Raw genomic sequence first — 21,362 nt, 5'->3', positions numbered from 1 at the left:
TCCGCTGTGTCTCCGCCCTACTGTCCGCCCGGCCGGGCGGGCAGCAAACTGGGCCTGGGCGGCCGCTCCGGGAGCTCTAAGGCCGGAGGAGTTCAGAGGCTTCCAAGCTGCGGCTGGCCCGCGACTGGGCCGGGGCGAAAAGACGGCGGCACCATGTTCTCCCTCAAGCCGCCCAGACCCACCTTCAGGTCTTACCTCCTGCCGCCGCCCCAGGTAAACATCCCCCTCCCCGCGAACTGTCCTCTCCTTGGCGCTTCCGGGGAGCCGCAGGGCCGAACACCCGGAGCGGAGGGACCCCGCCAGGCTGTGTCTGTCTGGGTGCCCCCCGCCGCGCGGTTGTCTGAGTCCCGGGGCGCGGAAACGCGCCTCTTTGGGAGCCTCCCCTTCTGTGGTAGAAACTTGTGAAACTCTGCCGCAGCCATTCTCTCTACTCGAAGTCTTGTCCTAGGGAGCGTTCGGAGCCGGGTTTGTTTAGTTCCTAGCCCGGGCAGTGGTCCCCACTGTGACCGCCAGCGTGATTGCTGCGCTTGTGGGCATCTGGTAAGAGGAGGTTACTGTCATAAGTGTAAACACTTGGAACAGGTACAAGCGATTTTAATGTTTTTTATTGTCAGGCTCCCACGGCCAGAGTGAGCAGATCTCGGTTAAGACGTGAAAGAGTTGAAGTGGGAGAATGTGTGTCTGTCGCATGTGTCATCACGTAGAAAACAGAAAATTGCCTTAGTATCTCCTTTCTTATATGAGAGGGAAGTTTCGATTTTGATTAATTTTGTTAATGTATTTCAGACTGACGATAAGATCAATTCGGAACCGAAGATTAAAAAACTGGAGCCAGTCCTTTTGCCAGGTAAACTTTGGAGTTCTAACAGATTCTTTAGTAATGTGTTTTGGTCTTAGATTATTCTACCGACTAGTATCATGTAGTTAACTTCCCTCTTCTATTTATTTTAAACTTTCTCCATTTAAAAATCTGATGACCGAGGGGAGAAAAAGTGTGGTTAGAAATAATAGAGTTTCATAGAAAACTGTCAAGAACATGACTAACTCATACTCTGTTTTGTTTTCTGAAATGTTCTTTTTGAAAAGAAGTATATCTTTAATTGCTTGGGTAGTGAAAGTACTTTTTCGCCTTTCATATCTGTCAGCAACCTAATGCGTTTGTGATTAATAGTCAGATCATCATTTTAATGTATTTTGATAGCATGAAAAGAAGCTTTTATTATGTCTGTTTCTCTGTACTACTAACAAAGCTTAGTGAACTTTGAATTACTTAGTTAGCAATTGTTTTTTGGAGTTGTCAGCTGTATTTGCAAATTTTTTTGTTTCAATTTAGAACAGGATTTCCCAGCAGAGTCATTATTGACATTTTGGGGTGGATAATTCTTTGTTGTGAGGGGCTGTCCATAATTTAGCAGCATTCCTAGCCTCTCCTACTACTAGATGTCAGTGGCATCCCTATCCTTTGCCACTAGTTTTGGCCTAGTTGCCACAACCAAAATGCCTCTAATCACTGCCACATCTTTGTGCATGTGTGTGCATGTGCATGCGCAAATTACCCTGGGGGACAAAATCTTTTCCAGGCTGAGAATCATTGTTTAAAACAAAATTTACCTTAGAGAACCTTAGAGATAGAGCTAAGGAATGGTGATAGATAAGAGTTTCATTTTAGGATATAAAAAATATTGATTGATTAGTATTTTGAATTGTGTGATAATTATGTAAGAATTAGGAAAACTCAGTTGTTTAATATGATTAAGGGAAGTAGCCAGATACTTAGGAAAGCCTGTTTTAAATCTGAAATAAAATCAAATACCAATTGTATGGCTGCTATCAACATTTAAAAATGTAAGTTAATACTTAGAGCCAAATTTAGTGAAGTAACTAGAACTTTGGAAGTAGTAACTGAATAAATATGGAAACTTACAATTTTAAAATATTAAGTAGGAACAAATGTGTTAAAAACATTGTCCCTGTTCCATATGGTAGATACTCTTAAGAAAGTTTTTTTTTTTTTTAAACTTTATCATGGGAGTTAGTTATAAATATTTCCCCTTGATTTTGTTAGCATTTTTCACCCAGTGTTTACTAATTAATCTTTACACTTTTCCTCAGAATGAACAATAGAATTACCAAGTAACCCTTGCTCCCTGTTTGTGTGCTCTTTTAGTCTTAGTCACTCTAGGCATTTAAAAGGTAGTGGTGGGAAACAGCATTCATCTTGAATGATTGCCTGCCTATGAGCTCTTGAATTTTGGCTTGCTTGACTTTAACAGGGTGGTTCATAGGCTTTCATTCCTCCTTTTAGATTATGCTTTGACTCTAATAAACAACATGGTCTTAACTATGGGTACTAATGCTTGATTTAAAAAAAAAAAAAACCCAGCTTTTAAATCTAAGGTATGCTTATGAAAAATGTTACTTAGTATCAGAGAATTTTCTTTCTCATTGAAGGTTTATCTGTTTTTTAAAATTACTAAAAACTTCCCTTTCTTCTAAAAAGTCAGTTTTCTAGGGAAGAGTTTAAACCCAGTTCCTGACTACAAGTTATTCTTGTAGAAATATAAGCTAAATCTGATCCTCTTTTAGTCATGTTATGGGACTCTCTGACCTGTGTTGATTTTTCTTGTGTTGAATTTCATGTCACAATATGTACATGCATTTGTGATGGCTCTGTCATCTAATATTCTATTTGCCTCTGACTTAACCTTATAGAGCACTGAGCCAATCCTAAATTATAGTGTTTTTTGTCCCCCTGACTTCTTCTGTTCTTACCTCCTTGTTCTGGCTTTCTCAAAGTCTTCCTCATTGTGTTCTTATTTTTGCTGTCCTGTTGTGGTCTCTGTTTCCTGCTTCACCTGTCATGTCACATTGTGTGACTACCCGAACCCTACTATTGGCCCTTGCCCTTCTTTGGCCTGTAGCCTATTACTCTACCCATGAAATCTGGAAGGCAAGTAAAAAGTTACCTTAAGACTAAGAGCGGCTAGGGATATAGGTCAGTGGTAGAATGTGCCCTTAACATATGCAAAGCCCTGGGTTTGATTCTTAGTACTGCCAAAAAAACAAATACCAAACAACCAAAAAAAACCATAAAGGCTATGATAGGGCTTTTACTAAGAGGGATTGAATAATATAGTTCTGGCCTTTATTGAACTCAGAAATCAAGAGAAAACTTGGCCAAGTCACCTGTGGATTTACCTAGGCACACAGAGCAAGGAGTGATTGTTTGGAGGTATAGTATTGCATGCTGTACTCCGGCATAATGCCTTTCCAAGGGTATTCTACTTCAGTTGCCCGAAGTTTGAACTTTTAATTCCATAAGCAGATGAAAATTAGAACACAAAATCAATTGTTTATTTGTGTGCAGTCACTATGTGCTCTGTTGGAACTTAACAAGGCTAAATTTAAGATGTTCTTATCTTTTATTAAGTAAGGAAAATTGAAGAAAATGACTAGTAATTTAATTTAGATTGTGGTTGATGTTAGTAATTTTCAGCTTCCCTGGTTCATGAAATTCCTTAAGATGAGATTGTATGTAGTTCAACTTCAGGGTCCTGATGTCTAACATAGTGCCTGAAATGTGATAGATATTGAGATATTTATTGAGTAAATGACTGAATCAAGGACACTTTAGATCATCTGCATAAACTGCTTTTTTAACCATGACATACACAGACAGGCCAACTCTTAGATTTAGAGTAAGAGAGACTTATTTCATGTGAGACATCTCAAGAGAATTATATCTGAGCCTGTAATTGAAATTTGTCAAAGCAGTTATACTTCATGTAGTCCTTCTCTTTATCACTCTTTCATTACATGAATATTTTTCTTGGAATGACTGTATTGTATATATGTAAAGTTGCTCTAATACTTTTAGAAAATTGAGTATGAGAATTTTAAAATGTGTGTACTCATGTATATGTTTATGTTCCAGTGTATATTCATTAAGAGCATGTAATGCCAGACTGTGCTCCTTTCTTTTATTTATAACTGCTGGACTGGTGGACAGATTCTGTGAACCTCTTGGGTGCCAGGTTCAGGAGAAGGTGCTGGAAGTGTAATGTGGCTGGATTGCAGCAGGGTCCAGGGTGCTTCTAGCTGCCTATGGACCAGGTAGAAGATTATATGACTTGGATCAGAGGTTCCCATATTTCAGCTGAGGCCTCACTATTTTTCCTTAGGCTGGTATTGAACTCTTAGGCCTAGTTGATCCTCTCCTTTAGTCTCCCAAGTACTGGCTGGGTGATGTTTTGCCAGCCCTTGGTCAAAATGAGAAAATTAATGGATGCAGCTTTCTTCATAAAGCTAAATTAATTTGATTTAAAGATTTGTCCTTTATTCTGAGATTATATCCTTCTAACTTTTTTGGGTATATTTATTTTGTTAAATGATGATCATAAGCCAGGCCCCGTGGCACACACCTTGTAATCCCAGCAGCTCCAGAGGCTGAGGCAGGAGGATCACAAGTTCAAAGCCAGCCTCAGCAAAAGCACTAAGCAACTCAGTTTTGGGTTTTGGGGTGTGTCTCAGTGGTTGAGTGCCCCTGAGTTCAATCTTCATTAACCAAAAAAAAAAAAAAAAAAAATGGATGATCATAGTAGCAATAGTTTTAAAAATATTTTTAAGTTGGCAAAATATAATATGTTAGTCCCCTAAATTATTTTGTGCATATCTAGTTTGAAATCTAAATTGGAAACCACTGGGTACAATTACTATATTAGATTACACAGTATAATGAGCACTTATACAGAGAATATCAATTCTTTTGTCTGCCTAGAAATTCTTCCACCATCTTCCAAAAAATGCATTCTCTCTTTTTTGATGAATTGTTCTCACCCAATCTACCCAGCCTAGGGTTCTAGTGTGGCCGATGAGGATAATAACCCACCCCAGACTAAAAGCATGAACACATCTCAGCTTCTGGATATTTTCAGGTTGGTATTAAGGGAAGAGATCCTTTTAGTAATACTGCCAGTATCCACAATTCCAGAAAACCTGTCCCAAGGAGTGAAGGACACTGAGGGAATGACTGATGGTGTTCAGTTCTCCGGGTTTTATTGTGCTTGAGCTTCAGCTAACACAAAAGCCACAGAATTCTCTTTTTTTGCCAGCCTAGATTTAGGCATGTTTCTCATACTTCTGGCTAAGATATTTAACTAATATGGTTTACAGGTTAATTAATTCTTATAACAGCTCTGTCTTTAAGATACCAGTTTATTTTCATTTGACAGGTGAGAAAAACTATAGTTTGCAGAGGTTGAGTAATTTGCCCAGTGTTGTGAGGGTAAAGCCAGAGTTCTATATTTGGCACCTGGGCTGTGCCTTTACCACGGAGTAGCACAGCTTACCTTGCTGCACTGTGACATTAGGGCACAGATTTATGCTTTGGAACTGTAGAGGAGCAGATTGGATGTCAGCCTAGAGGGAGTTCTCTAGTGAGGTAAAAAGAACTCTGTCCTTGGCTGTGCCCTTTTCATAGCAGTGACAGATTCTGACCCTGCTTGAGAAGGAACTTTCAAACAATTTTAGTTGCCAGAAAATGGAATGTCTTGAGAGGCAGTGGACTTCCTGTCACGGGCTCTGCCAAAGCAGAGGCTGGTAGAATGCCAGCAGCTTTGTGATGAGGATGTAAGGTTTAATCAGGAGTGGGGTCTGGTGGCTTTTTCTGCCTTCTAACCTCAGGACTTGATCCTTTTAAGGATTTAGGAGATAGAAGGGAGAAGAGTCAAAATGTTATAACTGACAATAATGAATTTCTTTGTTCAGCAGGCATTGAATGCATGTTTAGTGCTGCCTGGCGGTAGGGTAAAAAGCTGAAATGAAAAGATGGGGGTCCTGCCTGTAGACAGTTTCAGTCCATTTGGGAAATGGTTCAGTAGAGAAGCAAAAGGTTGTGAGAACTCAGAGGAAGGTCACCTAAGTCAAATGTGAGGTAGGGTGAAGAGTGTTCACAAAGGCTTCTCAGGAAGTGTTTGTTCTCTGAATCCTGAGTGCCTCCTAAGCCTTGGCCACTGTTCTAAGGCTGTGTGTCAGCTCACTTCTTTCTCCTTCCCGTCTACAATGCTAATAGCAGTTTCATTATTGAGATGAACTATTAGATTGATAATGAATACGCTGATTGTCAGAGCCTTTTGTAGTCAGATCAGAAGAGCATGGGCCATCTGGAAAATGAAAATAGCCATTGTTGTATAGATTCTTGTTTATCTTTTACATTTTCACTCTTTGGACCATTTATATACTGTTCTTGATTTCTGCCTTACCATAAATCTTATTTTTGAAGTTTAATTGTGAATACCTTAGAAGCAAAAGGACTCTTTTGTGGATGTTTTATGTAATGCTTTTTTTCTTTTTTTTAAGGAGGAGATTTTTACTTTCCTTTTTTAATTTTAATATTTTGTACCTTTCTGCTTTTTTTTGGTGTGTGTGTGTGTGTGTGTGTGTGTATGTGCGTGTGTGTGTGTGTGTGTGTGGTACTGGGGATTGAACTCATGGCCTTGTGAATGCAAGGCAAGCATTCTACCAACTGAGCTATATCCCCAGCCATCCCTTTCTGCATTTTTGAGTAGAATAGTTACTCATCCTGTTTAAATCCATGGGTTGAATTATGCTTTTGGCCTATATACATTCCACAGGTTAATTAGACATTATGGACAATGATACTTTGCCTTTAACTGTTTTCCAAACTAAAATTTATGAAAAATTTATTTCTATTTGCGACATATAGATTGACCTCCTAATTGTGTAAAGTGTTATAAAAGATATTATGACATGATTTTTTTGGACCTCAGGGAGTTAAAAACTTTCCTAGCTAAACCATTGGAGATGTTACCTTTGTATTTTCCTTTTTTATATTTCTTTACAGATGGAAGGGTCTTGAAAAAATAAACTTTAATTTTTTTTTTTTTTATTCCTTCCCAACCATGGTAGAAACTCTTGGTTCGTCTTCTAATCTAGAAAGTGTTTTATGATGCTTTTTGATTAGTCCACACTGAAGCTAATTTCCTGATTATTTTATCTTCCATGAGGTCTCCCTGTGAGTTCCCATAGTGACATGCTGGGAAGTGCCTGATGGTATGAACAGTCCAACTTTGCTATTGGCACTGAGCAGGAAGCTCAAGAAATGAGCAGAGTGCAACCCACCCCTAGCATGTCCTCCGTTACCACAGAAAAAGTGAAGGAGTACAGCCTCCATGAAAACTCCTCCTGGAGTTTTAAAGCTTTTGTTATGAATTTCCTTTTCAAGGTCGCCATTTTGGTCATCTTTTTCACTGCCATGACAAAAAGACCTCACAAGAACAATTAGAGGAGGAAAAGTTTATTTGGGAGCTCACAGTTTCAGAGATATCAGTCCATAGAGAGCTGACTCCATTCCTCAGGTCCTGAGATTAGGCAGAACATCATGGTAGAAATGTGTGGTGGAGCTGGATAACAGGAAGCAGAGACACAGACTCTACTCACTAGATACAAAATATATAACCCAAAGGCACGCCCCCTGATCTACCTCTTCCAGCCATACCTGCCTTCAATTACCACTTGGTTAATCCCTGAAAGGGAATTAATTCAATGATTGGGTTAAGGCAGTCATAACCCAATCATTTAACTTCTAAACTTTCTTGCACTGTCTCACATATGAGATTTTGGGAGACACCTCATATCGAAACCATTATAGCCACTAATTTAAAATGTGAATAAGAATAATCTCAATATTCTTCACACATCCTGCCTAAGAAGAGGCCCTTTTGTATCCTGTCTTTCTTTGCTAGCTTTCTGGCCCACAGTACAGGGTAGTAGCTTATGACAGCTCCTATTCCTCTATTTTTTAACATTATGAGCAGATAGCTTGTGTGAGCAGAAAACACATTCTGCTGAGTGCCACAACTCATTGGTAAGAATGGAGTCTTTTGAACTGCCTCTGGTGGACACATTCCTAAAGGAAGATTTTTCTGTTCTCATCCTGGTTCTAAGTTGAACTTGAAAGCTTTCTAAGTGTTGCAGGTGGAGAGAACCTGCCCTTAGACAGGAAGTGCCTAATAGCATTTCCTAAACCTTGTTTCACATAATTATAAGAATTCTCACTTAAATGTCCATCTCTACAGGAAATCTTTTCTGTAAAGTGGCACATAGTAAATGAGGGTGGCTGTATCAGTAATAATTTAATTTATAGAAACAGCAGTTTGTTTTTATCCCATGGAGCATGATTTACCATCCCCAGGACCTATTAAATGCATTCTCTTTTTCTTGGACTCATCCTCACCACCTTCACAAGGCTGACATTTCACTTGTGCATTGGTAAAAGAGTCAGAGAAGAATGTCTGTCCAGATGTGTGCCTCTTAAATGAAATTGGCAGATGATGCTAGTGTGGCTACCATGTTCTGTCCTGAGAGCACGCCATCCCTTTATTCCCATTATTTCCTTTGTTCCCCATCTCAGGAACCTGAAATCCTATGGTATGTATATGCGAAAAATAGGTATGAATCATAAATGCTATAACTGAATAAATTTTTGAAACAGTATTTTGCAAGTCTTTTTCTGGATTAGTTGACTAGGTAAGAAAGGTGACACAGTATAAGGCAATATAGGTCATACTTTGTAAGCCAGTAGTTTTGTATTGGGAAGTCATTGTTAAAGGAATATGTCCTATGTCTGAACTGGGAATAATTAGTTTAGTTGTTTAAGTTGAGGGCCTCTTATAAATGGTAGCTAAAATTGGAGGGAAAGGGTTGAATATTCAATAATCCAGATTTTGATAAGGGAGCTGATAAGCTTTGTGTTCAAGAAACTAGAAGATTTGAATTTTATGTATTTGAATTACTTAATGAGTTTCATGTCTTTTTAAATTTTTTTTGTTGAGTTGGACACAATACCTTTATTTTATTTATTTACTTTTATGTAGTACTGAGGCTTGAACCCAGCACCTCACATATGCTAAGTGAGCGCTCTACTGCTGAGAGCCCCAACCCCAGCCCCTCTTTTTTATTTTTTGTTAGAATTCATTTAAGATCAGTACCTTGGTGTTTTTTTTTTTTTTTTTTTTTTTTTTTTTTTAATAATAGGGATTGAAACCCAGGGTGCTTAACCACTGGGCCACATCCTCAGCCCCTTTTTTAACTTTTTATTTTGAGACAGAGTCTAAGTTGCTTATAACTTTGCTAAGTTGCTGAGACTGGCTTCAAAGTGATCCTCCTGCCTAAGCCTCCTGAGCTGCTGGGATTATAGGTATTCGCACCATGTGGCTATCTTGAATCTTTAATTCAGTTTTGGTACTTGTTCTATCTCATTACAGCACATTTAATTTTATGCAAGTGTAGGGAAACAAGTACAGATAGCCCTCTAAATCTGTGGGTTACAATTTGTGGATCCAACCAACTACCAATCAACAATATTCTGAAAATTGCCCCTGTACTGAACATGTACAGACTTTTTGTCATTGTTCCCTATACAATACTGTATAAGTATACAATACTGTATTTACATAGCCTTTATGTTATATTAAGTATTCTAAGCTAGAGATTATATAAAGGATGTGTATAAGTTATTTGCAAATACTAACCATTTATATAAGGACTTGAACATCTACAGATTTGGGTGTCTGCAGGGTACTAGAATCAATCCTCCATAGACACCACAGGACAACTATGTTGGATTTGGAGTCAGAACACTAAGTTTCAAGTTTTACTTCTTACTGTTTTTAAGATCTTAGGAAAGTGATTTAACCTCTTTGGGCCCAGGTCCCTTATCTGTGTATTAAAGAAAACATCTGCCTTCCTTACCTTACAAGCTGTTGAATTAAGAAAAATTCTGAGAAACTCCCTTTGCTAGATTTTTATTGCTTTCTATGCATGTGTAGGCAAGCAGTGGCAGTTCTGTGATTTTTTTTCCCCCCTCTATCTTCATATAAGTTTACTTAAAACAGTGCTTGGCTACTCAGCCATATTGAATTACTGGTTTTTGTTCTGTTTAGAATAGCTTCTGTCCAACTGGTGGTGGTTGTGTGGTAAACCAGGGTACTAAAGTGATTTTATTCATTTATTCAGCACTTGCTTAATAGACACTTACTATGTGATAGATATTGTTCTGTGTACTAAAGTTTCAGCATTGAATAAAAATTAGTCCTTTTTTTTTTTAATATATTGTCACGGGGCATGTAATACTGAGTGTGAGGTAGGTATTAGTTTAAGTATATATGTATATACAATTATAACTGTGATGAGTATTACAAGTTTATGGTACTGTGATAGGAAGCATTTAATCTAGGCAGGCATATTTTTAAGGCATTTCTGAGATAGTGATTAAGCTAAAAGAAAGAATCTTCCAAAAATGGAATCATGTTTAAAGACCCCGCAGATGGAAGCCCTGTGGTACTTATGAGGGCTTCATAGATAGCTGCTGTGGTTAGAGCAGTGAGGGTGAGGAAGACAGCTGAGGCTGGCTAGGCACACAGGGACTTCAACCACTTGAAGGAGGCTTGTGTTCAGAATGGAAATTTTCGTAAGTGTTTTGAGCCAGGAATTTGACATGAGCATGTTGGAATTAAATTTTCAAGTAAGTGTCAGGAAGCTGTGCTTAAAACTAGCCTTGTGAATTTTTAAGAACTTTGAATGGAATTATTTTCTAACTCAAATTTATTGTAACATTTTTGTTAGAGGGTTGTTGTTAGATTTTTTTTCATTATTCATGAATTGGTAGGTAGGGATTGTCAGTAGCAGGTCCTTGTCTATCACTATTAAGGGTTTTTATAATGATAGAAATAGGCAAAGTAGATCAGCACCCTAACTTTTCTGTTGTTGACCATGAAGACTGATGGCTTAGAAATGTTGTTTGATCTAATTAAATTTTATATCTTAAAATTAAGATTTAATGGTAATTAAGCTTTAAATTATAGAAAATTATTCTTTTCAAGAGCAAATTTTAACTTTTGGTTTCTTCTATTTATCTCTTTAATATTTCCTTTTAATTTAAGCTATATTTTAAAATTTTATCACCTACTAAGTTATAATTTGATTAAGGAAAATAAATTATAAATTTGACTTTATAGATTTTTAAACAAATAAAGCTGAATGCTATTCCTCATTCTTTATAAAAGGGATCAAAAGCCAGGCCCAGTGGCACATGACTCTATTCCCTGCATTTTGGGAAGCTGAGGCAGGAGAATCACAAGTTTGGAGCCATCCTGGGCAACTTAGTGAGAACTTGTCTCAAAATTAAAAATATAAAGGGCTAGAGATGTAGTTCAGTGGTAAAGCACCCTTGGGTTTAATCCCCAATACTGGAAAAGAAAAAAAAAAACCTAAAAGGGATAAAAAATATGACTTAAGAAAACAAGTCACATGTTAATAAAACACAAATATTTTATCAAGTAATACTCCAAAGGAGAGGGTTTAGCTTATTTCTTCTCCTTTGAACAAATAAATAATGAGAGGTAATATAGCAGAAGTAAGGAGTGCAGATGTAGGATAGCCTTTCTAGTTCAATCAGTTCAGACCCCAAAACTCTTTTTGCCTCAGTTTCTGTACCTTACAAATGGAGAGTGATGCCTTGTTACTGTTTCTGTTGTGAAGATACAAAAGCACAGTGTTTAGCACCTAGTAAGCAATTTGTGAATGTTCTTCTTCCTGTCATCATTAAATCAAGAAATTTTCCTTCTAGGTCATCCAATGATTGTTGACATTTTATGGTTTTAATCGTAACTCAGTCCAATTATTTTTTGTTGTTATTTTTAAGGAGAAATTGTTGTAAATGAAGTAAATTTTGTGAGAAAATGCATTGCAACAGACACAAGTCAGTATGATTTGTGGGGAAAACTGGTGTGCAGTAACTTCAAAATCTCCTTTATTACGGATGACCCAATGCCATTACAGGTGTGTTTTATTTGTATACTATTTCACTGTGTTAAGGATTCACCTCTAAGCAGAACATATTTGTTATATAAATCACAGGTATAAAAATATAATAAATTTATTGATAAATGATTATCATAATGTTGGGAATATATTAAAATTCAAAAAAAGGTAAGCAGACTTTAGGGATTTGCTTGAGGAATAGAATTAGATGATTTTAAGTTACCTTGTTTTGTTTATCCTCTGTGATCATTGGTTATATATACTTTTCAATAAGGGAGTTATTTCCTCCCTTCCAAATCTTTTAACTTATTTATGACAGTAAAGATACTCTTTTAAACTAGTCATGAAGAGAAAAACTCATTTATTTAGTAAATAATCTTGTAAATGCTGAGCATTTTACTGATTTCATATTTTTTAAACAAATAATCCTTTCCCCAAAATGTCAAATTCTAGTTTCTAGTATACAGTAAGAGTGAAAAAAAAGTTGATAAAATGATTCTTTAATAACCCTTTTTGCCATTTTATATTCTTACTGCAAAGTAATAATTCTACATAATTTTAATTTATTTTTAAAGTCAAGCATTTATTTGATTAAATTAAAAATCCTAGACTTTTCTCTTAGCTCAGTTGTATTTTGCTTTGCAAAGTGTTACACATTTTTGCCTCTAAGATCTTATAGCAATGATTGTTCTCTAATGAAACACTTTCTTACTAACTATGAACTTGTTTTGAATGGTCTGTGAGTAAATTTCATATAGCCATTCATTAATTTATCATAATATTTCCTGTATATTTGTGTGTTTGTTAATATATATCTGTATTTAGACTATGTTTGAGGTCTTTAGAAATATCTAGTAGATATGGATACTAGCTTGTTTTGATGTGCACTTGGGTTTTCCCCTTTGTTTTTAGCTTCATTAAATGATCTCTGGCCCTAGACTTCACTGTCAATGAGAAGCATATACCTTGAATAGCTCAAATCTAGTAACAATAATAGGAAAAATAAACCAATGCTATACCAACAGTAGGTTAGTTGTGTCAGCTATGTCTTTAGTTTGAAATGGAAACAAATTATTAGCAGGTAAAAACAGTGAGCTCTAGTTTACCAAAAGCTTTTTTTAAAGATTTTTATTTCTAGTAGACTTTCTATTCTAAAAAATAGTTACTTTTCCTCTGAAATATTCACTGTGAAAATCAAGTATTTTACCCATTAAAATCTGGTGACATAGCAGTCCTTCATCTTCCTTACTTTGTGAATAGTTTATCTAGCACCAGACATGCAAATGTTTGCCTGTGAAGTAATTAATCATATTACATTTCTTGGATATTAACGTGGTATTATGGTGTACTTTTCAACTTCATTTCCATTGTTAAAATGTGGGAGAAAGATGGAGAGAACATGAATACAACATACATTTCTTTCTCTGTGCTACCAAAGTGTGTCCTAAGATACTGTATACTTAGAATGGTCCTGGCTATGTATGCAGAAGTTTTTTGTGTATTTTAAAGGTAGTAGTCACACCTTCCCATCACGTTTAAAGGTAATGCTTATATTACTGCTGTGAGATTAAGGAAAGAATTAATGTGAAGATGATTTTTTTATTTCAGAAATTCCATTACAGAAACCTTCTTCTTGGAGAACATGATGTCCCTTTAACATGTATTGAACAAATTGTCACAGGTATGTAGTATTCTGCATGTATTCCCTCTCAAAATTGAAGCTGAGTGTGGTGGTGCAGAGCTTATGGGATGTCTAGGAGTTGCAGGGGACAGCCTAAGAGTATAGCAAGACCCTACATTTTAAAAAAAAATGTAATTGGTCTTTAAAAGTTGATTCCATTCTGGTGTATTCCTTGAAATACTTGAGTTGAAATTTTATTTCTGTAGGTTTAGGTTTAGTTTTACCTTTTTTTTTTTTTTTTCTCCTCTTTCTCTCTCTCTTTGAGTTCCTAGAAGTAGAAAAAAGAGAAAGAAGTCAAGAAATTATTTTAATATGGGGATATAGAACTATTTTAAAATGGAGATATAGCTTTTTATAGTTTCTAAATTTTATTCTCTTTTTAATAAAAATTCTAACAACTAAATGTATCTAGATGGTGGTGGTTTTGTGCAAAGAATCTTTTATCTTCAAAAAGCAGAGTTAAAACTGTCCCCTCCCCCCACAAAAATTCTAGAGATTATGGACAAATATGAAGATTTTGGAGAACTTGTTCTCAGGTGATGGGGGACCTTGAAATGATTTCCCCTAAGAATTTTACTGAAGTGTATGAAAGTGTAAGTAATAACATTACATTTTCTTTTTTCCTCTTTTTTAGTAAATGACCATAAGAGGAAGCAGAAAGTCCTAGGCCCCAACCAGAAATTGAAATTTAATCCAACGGAGTTAATTATTTATTGTAAAGATTTCAGAATTGTCAGATTTCGCTTTGATGAATCAGGTCCTGAAAGTGCCAAAAAGGTAATACTGTTAAGTTTTATGAACTTTGGATTCTGTGCTACATTTACCAATTTCAGTTCTGTGTAGAAGTTTTCACTTTCAATTGTTCAGATTGTTTTTAGGGGAAGTTATTGAATACCTCCTTAAGTAAAGTCAAAGCCAAGAATATTAATAGAACTACTTCCATGTATTAGTTTATGCCAACTCTAAAGTACTCTATATACTTTTTTTATCAGTTCCTAAAATATTAAAGATTGTCATGGAAATTAGCATGTCTTTTCCATTATAACCATTGCTAGCTAGTTTCTTTCTTTCTTTCTTCTTTTTTTTTTGTTAATAAGGTTGAAAAGTTGGAGAATATACTGTAATTGAGGTTTGATAACACTGTTAATATAGCACCACAGAACCTTACCAACAAACTGAAAGCTAGATTTAGGTTACATAAGGAATAGTAATGTTTAGTTATAGAAGAGGGCTAATAATTATTAGTGGTTTAAAGAAAATATTAATGGATTAATTTGAGTGATACTTGACAGGGACAACTCAAAATTATGAACTTTTTAATTGGCTTTTTTCTTCCCTGCCTTCCAAGGAATGTTTATTATCTACTTGTGGAGTAAAATTCAAGAGCAAAAGTCTTCACTTCTTGATTCCATGTTTTTGTTTTCCAAAGGAATGAGGATGACAGAACTAATGCCTCTCAGTTCCAGTCTGATGTAGCAAATGCAGAAAATAGTAACAGAATTTCCAGAGGAAAGTGTTCTCCCATGTACCAGACTAGAACAACAGTGTCTTAATGGACTAGGGCTTTGCCTTCTCTTAGAGTAGAAGCAGTCTTTGGGCCAGCAAGAGCACATTAGTTTTTCATGGTCAGTACACTCACTGCAGTAAAGTTTCTGTTGATATCAAATGAGGCTGTCAAAAAGATCTTGAGGCAGGTATCTTCATATACAATGGTTATGAGGTGGTTGATCTGTTTTTAGAATTAGAACCAACAGTTTCTTCACAGGAAGGCAAACATGAGGTGAAAATGCATGATCACTGGGGCTGTCCAGCAGAGTGATAGCAAGCCTGTGGCTGAAAGTTTTCAAACCAAATCTGTATAGCTGTTTCTCAGAATGCTATATTTTTGAAAATTTTACTTGATAACTTTTAAGGTCACATTCAGCCATTTGATTCTGTTACATGTGATTGTGGTGTTTCCAATTTGAGATGCCTATTCTTATATAGAAAAGCTTTAGAATTGATTAGATAGTACACTATACATAAAATGTCTAGCCAAGTTACTTTCTCAGACTTAAATTTATATTTATATTTCATTGACTAAAGCAGCAGGAACCCTTTTATGAAAATGTTAACTTTAAGATATATAGTATCTCGCCAGGCATAGTGGCCCACAGCTGTAATCCCAGTGACTCAAGAGGCTGAGACAGGAGGATCACAAGATCAAAGCCAGCTTCAGCAATTTAGTGAGGCCCTAGGTAACTTAGTGAGATCTTGTCTCAAAATAAAAAGGGCTAGGGATGTGACTCCATGGTTAAACACCCCTGAGTTCAAATCCTAGTACCAACACCCCCCATACCCCCAAAGAAAAAAAAATATATAGCATCTTAAGAATAGGGACCAGACAGAACTTTTGAGACCAAGTTAGGATAAAATTTTTAAAATGAAAAATTGATATATTTGGGCCAATACTCCTACCAGTTAAACTCTCCCACTCCTACGGTATATTTTAGAGGACAGTATTTTAGTAAATGGAAATCATAATTATTTGTCTTATGTCTTGAGACTTAGGTCTTTTTGACAGGTGAAGCAGTGTCCTAAAATTTGCAAGTTAGAAAGAAAGGTGTAAGATGCAGTTTCTTTCCCTGAAGGGTTTCAGTCTAATTGAGAAAGTAAAGCAGAAACAAATGAATATTAAATAACAGTGCAAAGTGGTAGCACAAAAGATGTCATCCCACAAATGATTAGTTGCCAAGTGAACAAAACATAGTTAAGTGCTCTCTCTGTAAATTCAGGATCTCCCTTGATTGTTGTACAGCTGGTGAATGATAAAGTCTTCATTGACACACCCACATAGGACAAGCTAGTTCCCTTTCCCAAGAACAAGTTTCTGACAAAAATTCTTTGCCTGTTTTTTTTTTTTTTTTTTTAAGAGAGTGTGTGTGAGAGAGAGAGAGAGGGAGAGAGAGAGAATTTTTTAATATTTATTTTTTAGTTTTCGGCAGACACAACATCTTTGTTTGTATGTGGTGCTGAGGATGGAACCCGGGCCTCACGCATGCCAGGAGAGCATGCTACTGCTTGAGCCACATCCCTAGCCCCAACCTGTTGTCTTAAAATATAAAAAGCACGTTACCTCAGGCCTGAAGGAAGTACTCTTTGTATTTTATACAGTCATGAGGGAAAGTAAAAATGTATGTAGGGAATTTTTTCTCTGATTCTTACGTTTTCAAACACAGAATTGAAATCATATGTGGTTACCAAAGCTTAATGGATTTGTGAGTTAACAAAAAAATTCTGGCTTACTCTTATTTCAATTAAAATTTTTTTTATCTAAAATTAGGTAGTAATTCAGAAGTTATGGCTCATTTTTACCTTTGGAAGCTTTTGAATGCTAAATTTTCTCTGGAAAATTGTTTTATAAGTTGTTTAAAAATTATCAAATGTATGCTTGGAGTTCTCTGGGTGAACTATCAATTTGTTTTGAAATATCAAAAGCATTTAAAATTCTTGTTTGGAATATGAAGTCTCAGAATACTAAATTAATTCATATTTTATTAAATGTTGCTCTAAAACCTGTCTAGTTGGTTTTCTTGCAATGTGTTATGACTAAATTAGATCACTTTGTGCAGCTGCATCCATTATCATTCATCCTCATTGTCCTTGGGCTGTTATGGGAAAATAATGATATTTGGGAAAGGTTTATATGAAGGAAGAAGGAATGTGATGTTAGGAAATTGGACATCTAATCTCGTAGCAACTTTGAGCTACCCATTTCCTTTTGAAGAATTCTTTACTTAAAACAAGGAGGAAAAAGGATTATTTTAAACAACTTATCATTTTAAAAATATCGATAGATGGATGTTAAGCTAAAGATATGCCTTTTGTCTCTAATTTATTCTTAATTTAGTTAATTGTGAACCACTTGTTCAGGCATGCTTTCTAGAAGTGGATTCAGTTAATCTAATTAAATAACAGGTTGGCCTTTTTCTGGTCTATCATTTTTGCCAAGGAATCAGATACTCCTTGTTGGCTTTCAGACCACAGAAATACAGGAAACCAGTTTTGGTTATAAATGTGGTGGAACTAGAAATTTAAGTGTCTCCTGGATTTGAGCTTCTCAGTGCTATGCTCCCAGCTGGTCTTAGAAGAGAAATCATCAGCTGTAGTGCTGGAGTTTCTCTAAAATTTTTAATTGCCTAGGGAATACTTGCAAAATAAGAATAATTTTGTGTGGAAATGAGACCTACTTTTGAAAAGTCTTTCAGGAACTGAAGAAATGAAAGCTAGGAATTTAGACATAGACTTTTAAAATAGTATTATGAAAAAGTACAAAAGAAAAAATATCTGGCTTTCTTTCTCTTCTTAGAGTGTTCCACAGTAACAGCGTGAATGTCATCTAGACACACAGTTTGTATGTGCCTTTGTATGTACCTAGGATGCCTTTTACTTAGGTTATGTGAAAATAAGTTATGCTCACTTGTAATTACACTACTGAACAACAGATTTAATTACCCCCAGTCCATAGTACAAGAAAATGAACCATTGTGGAAGTCATTAAACTTGAGTTTCAGTTTCACAATAATTTTTATAGTCTTCTTTAAATGTAGATACTATTGGACATACTCACTTTTTTCCTAATTTAATGTTATACTATTATTTTTAAGGAGAGAAATAGACTGTTTGGGGTTTGCTTTGCAGATAGGCTTTTTTTCTTTTTTGCCTCATAGCCACAAAAAGACATGTTGCATTATCAATGATCTGTGAATCTCTTTTGCATAAACAGGGCATGTGACTGCTTTTTAATTTTCTGAGAGATGGAAATATGCTAGTATTAGTGGTCAGGAGCATATGCATTAATGTTAGTGACTAATTTTGTTGACTAGTATTTTTTGCCACTATTTGATGCAGTACACCTTCAGAAAGCTACTGAAGTGATGCTACAAAATGTGGAAGTCTTCAGATCTTTACTGAGTTTGTGTAGAGAGGTCTTCTTGGTCTTCTCTAAATTTTTAACATGCTTCCCTCTTCTCTTCACTATAAAACTTCATAGTTCTCTTCCCTGCTTCTTTAGCATTTATAATTATCTAACTTTCCATTTTTGTGTTCTTGTTGATCTTGTTTAGTGTCTGTCTTCTGTTAGTTTAATGATGACGTAGATTGTATCTGTTTTGTTCACTGCATCCCTAGGGTTTAGAATATGGTAGATGCTCAATAAATATTTGTTGAATGAATGTGAAATGTAGCATCTACCCTGAAGGAATTGAACTTAATGATAAAAATATGATCAAGGACCAGCTACGTGCTACTTTTTATCCATACTCATGAAAATTATGTGTATACCTTGAATGAACAGCTATATGAGCACTAAAGAGGTACTTTATATTGGAACTGTCATTGCTTGGAGACAGTAGGGGTTTCTGGAATTAATACTCTGACATTGGCTCAGTCTAGCAAGGCTTGGGAAGAAAGTAGTATTGAACAGACATGACAATTTCCAAGAAAGCATGGTTGGTTGAGAAGGGGAGAAGGATTTTCCAAGCAATGAGCATGACAGGAGATGCCTGGAGCCAAGTCAGACAGAATGTGTACAAAACATTTTCTCTGACCACAGACTACTGAGGGAACTTTGGGAAGTTAAGAGCTATTTGGTGAGGAGAGCCAGTTTTGTGATGGAACAAGAATTAGGAGATTTAATTTATTATGCAAGTACCTGGGAATCACAGCAAATAACAATTATTAGCCAAAATTATATCTATAGAAGAGAATTCTTAAGTCTCGGGGATTTCTAGAATGTAGGAAAGCCCACTGAGGTGCCATAAAGTGAGTATGGTTTAACGATGTGGCTATGGCAGTGTAGCAAAAGGGACAAACATGAAAATTTCTAGTGAAAAATGCAACAAAGCTTATAAACTATGTATCTGGCCAAAGGAATAGGAAGTAATGAGGACCTTATCAAGGTACAGATTTTAGTAGTTTTTCTCTTAGAAGTACTTAAAGGAAGACTATTGAACAGATTAAGGATGAGAATGTATATACCCGTCTCCTAAATTTTGTTAAGTGGGATTCTCACAGAAGGCTCTCTAAATAAGCACTGAAATGTGAAATAAGTCCGTTTAAGGAAGTTGCCTTTTTTCTTTTTGGTCAAAACTCATGATAAATTCTGACCCTTTGGTTGTATATTTCAATTTAGTAAGATAGGATATGCTCATTCTTTATAAGATTTAAAAATGTAGTTTAAACAACAGGCTGACACATACTTACAGGTTAATGGAATTTGCCTTCCTTTACTCCAGACACCACTGATTTGACATGAACTAACAACTCAAATTTTCTTGCTTGCTCACTGTTGAACGTATATCTTTCTTGATTAGTGCTTTACTTTCTAACTTAATCTTTTTAAATAAGGTCTTCTGCATTTCTTGCTTTGCATGTGTCTTAATTTCTTCTTCCTTCTTTGTTCATTTGAAGACATTTCTCCCACAATCTAGTAGGTTTTACACATACAGACAATCGTTCTTCATTCTAACCAGTTGCAGTTGAGAATAACAACCATATTCCACAGAGTTCCTCTGAAGGCCAAGCATGCATTAAGATTGTTAATACTTGCAACAGCCTATGTATTATCTTCATTTCACAGATGAGCAAAGAAGTTAGGAGACAGGAATTGACTGCACATGGATTGTGCAGCAAGGACTTGATTAGAACTAGAACTTAAGCCCTGATCTGTTTAACTAGAAAACTGACATTTTCTCCAACACAGAGCACAGTCTCAAACCATTTTATGTAAACTTGTTTTTTTTTTTTTTTAATATATATATTTCTCTGTGCCATCTGTTTTTTTTTTTTGTTTGTTTTTTTGTTTTTTTTTTTTTAGTTTCTTGTTGGTTTTAACTATTTTTTGATTGTGGTTTCTTTATTAAATTTAAATCTTGTTTCAGCACATGAGGTGTAAACATTAAAATTTCATGCCTTATATTAAGCCTAAAGGTCCACCAAGATTGAAACTTTTTTTTTTTTTGAAGTGAATATGTTGTCATTACTTTTTGGAAAATGCTTCTTTTGCATTCAAGTTTCATTTATTAGAATAAAATTATTTTACAGTTAAATTTCAACTTAGCATATACATACTGAATACTTATCATGGACCAACTAAAGATTAAACAATGTCTTGGGAGCACAACAATGAATGAGATATCTGGCCTTCAGGAGCTCCTTCACATTCTAGGTCAACAGAAAGCATGTAAATAGTACTGTAGTCATTGCCCCAGGATGATGCTCCCAGTGACCAAGGCCTTATTGTACATTTCATTTAACTAAGTGTGTTAAAATCAAATTCTAAATGTAGAATTTTTCCTAGGTATGCCTTGCAATAGCTCATTATTCCCAGCCAACAGACCTCCAGCTACTCTTTGCATTTGAATATGTTGGGAAAAAATACCACAATTCAGGTAAATATGAAAATATTAAATTTGTGACTAACTTTACATGTGTAAATTTTATTCTTATGTTTATCAGAAGCCTCCATGAACATGGGCTTTAACAACTGTAGAATTATTAGCTTCATAATTGTTAGAAAAGTAAGCACTATATACTGCAAAAGCCAACATATGCCATATTTTTTCCTTGAAAAAAACCTGGAAAAACTTGTAAACAGCTGAAAATATGGGCTCATAAAAGTCATATATTTTACCTCCAGTCACTGGCTTATATTTTACAGTGAAGAATATATCCTCTACCCTTTTTAATTGGTAGTTTGAGTCAAAGTAATCTTAACTTTAAAAAGAGTTGAAAGCATATAAACTCTTCTGGCAATGTGTGATTTTATGCAAAATTTGAAATGCTTCAAAACTTTTGAAGT

General features: G+C 35.6%; 1 protein-coding gene and 1 long non-coding RNA gene across 8 annotated transcripts in view; one reads left to right on the top strand and one right to left on the bottom strand.

The window, feature by feature from the left end:
- Positions 1–21,362, top strand: part of Mtmr10 (myotubularin related protein 10) — a 52,167-nt gene continuing 30,805 nt past the window's right edge. For 2 of the 7 annotated variants that reach the window (XM_048790389.1, XM_015493153.2), the window contains exons 1-6: positions 1–213; positions 787–847; positions 11,723–11,859; positions 13,450–13,522; positions 14,157–14,299; positions 20,862–20,952. In XM_048790389.1, coding sequence (XP_048646346.1) covers positions 154–213; positions 787–847; positions 11,723–11,859; positions 13,450–13,522; positions 14,157–14,299; positions 20,862–20,952 — 565 coding nt within the window. In that variant the 5' untranslated portion in view covers positions 1–153. Of the gene's footprint in view, positions 214–294; positions 541–786; positions 848–4,849; positions 4,935–11,722; positions 11,860–13,449; positions 13,523–14,156; positions 14,300–20,861; positions 20,953–21,362 lie in introns of those variants that run through there. The other 5 variants (XM_048790391.1, XM_048790392.1, XM_015493154.2 and 2 more) reach the window with 5 other exon arrangements.
- LOC125612512 lies at positions 5–20,334 on the bottom strand. The gene is made up of 3 exons (XR_007342934.1): positions 20,216–20,334; positions 3,967–3,973; positions 5–99 (listed from the first exon to the last, which is right to left on the bottom strand). It is a non-coding gene; the product is annotated as an uncharacterized LOC125612512 (long non-coding RNA).

Source organism: Marmota marmota, unplaced genomic scaffold, assembly GCF_001458135.2.
Source record: "Marmota marmota marmota unplaced genomic scaffold, marMar, whole genome shotgun sequence".
Lineage (NCBI taxonomy): Eukaryota > Metazoa > Chordata > Mammalia > Rodentia > Sciuridae > Marmota > Marmota marmota.
Note: the sequence above shows the minus strand (reverse complement) of the source record. Positions and strands in the feature narration are given on the sequence as shown.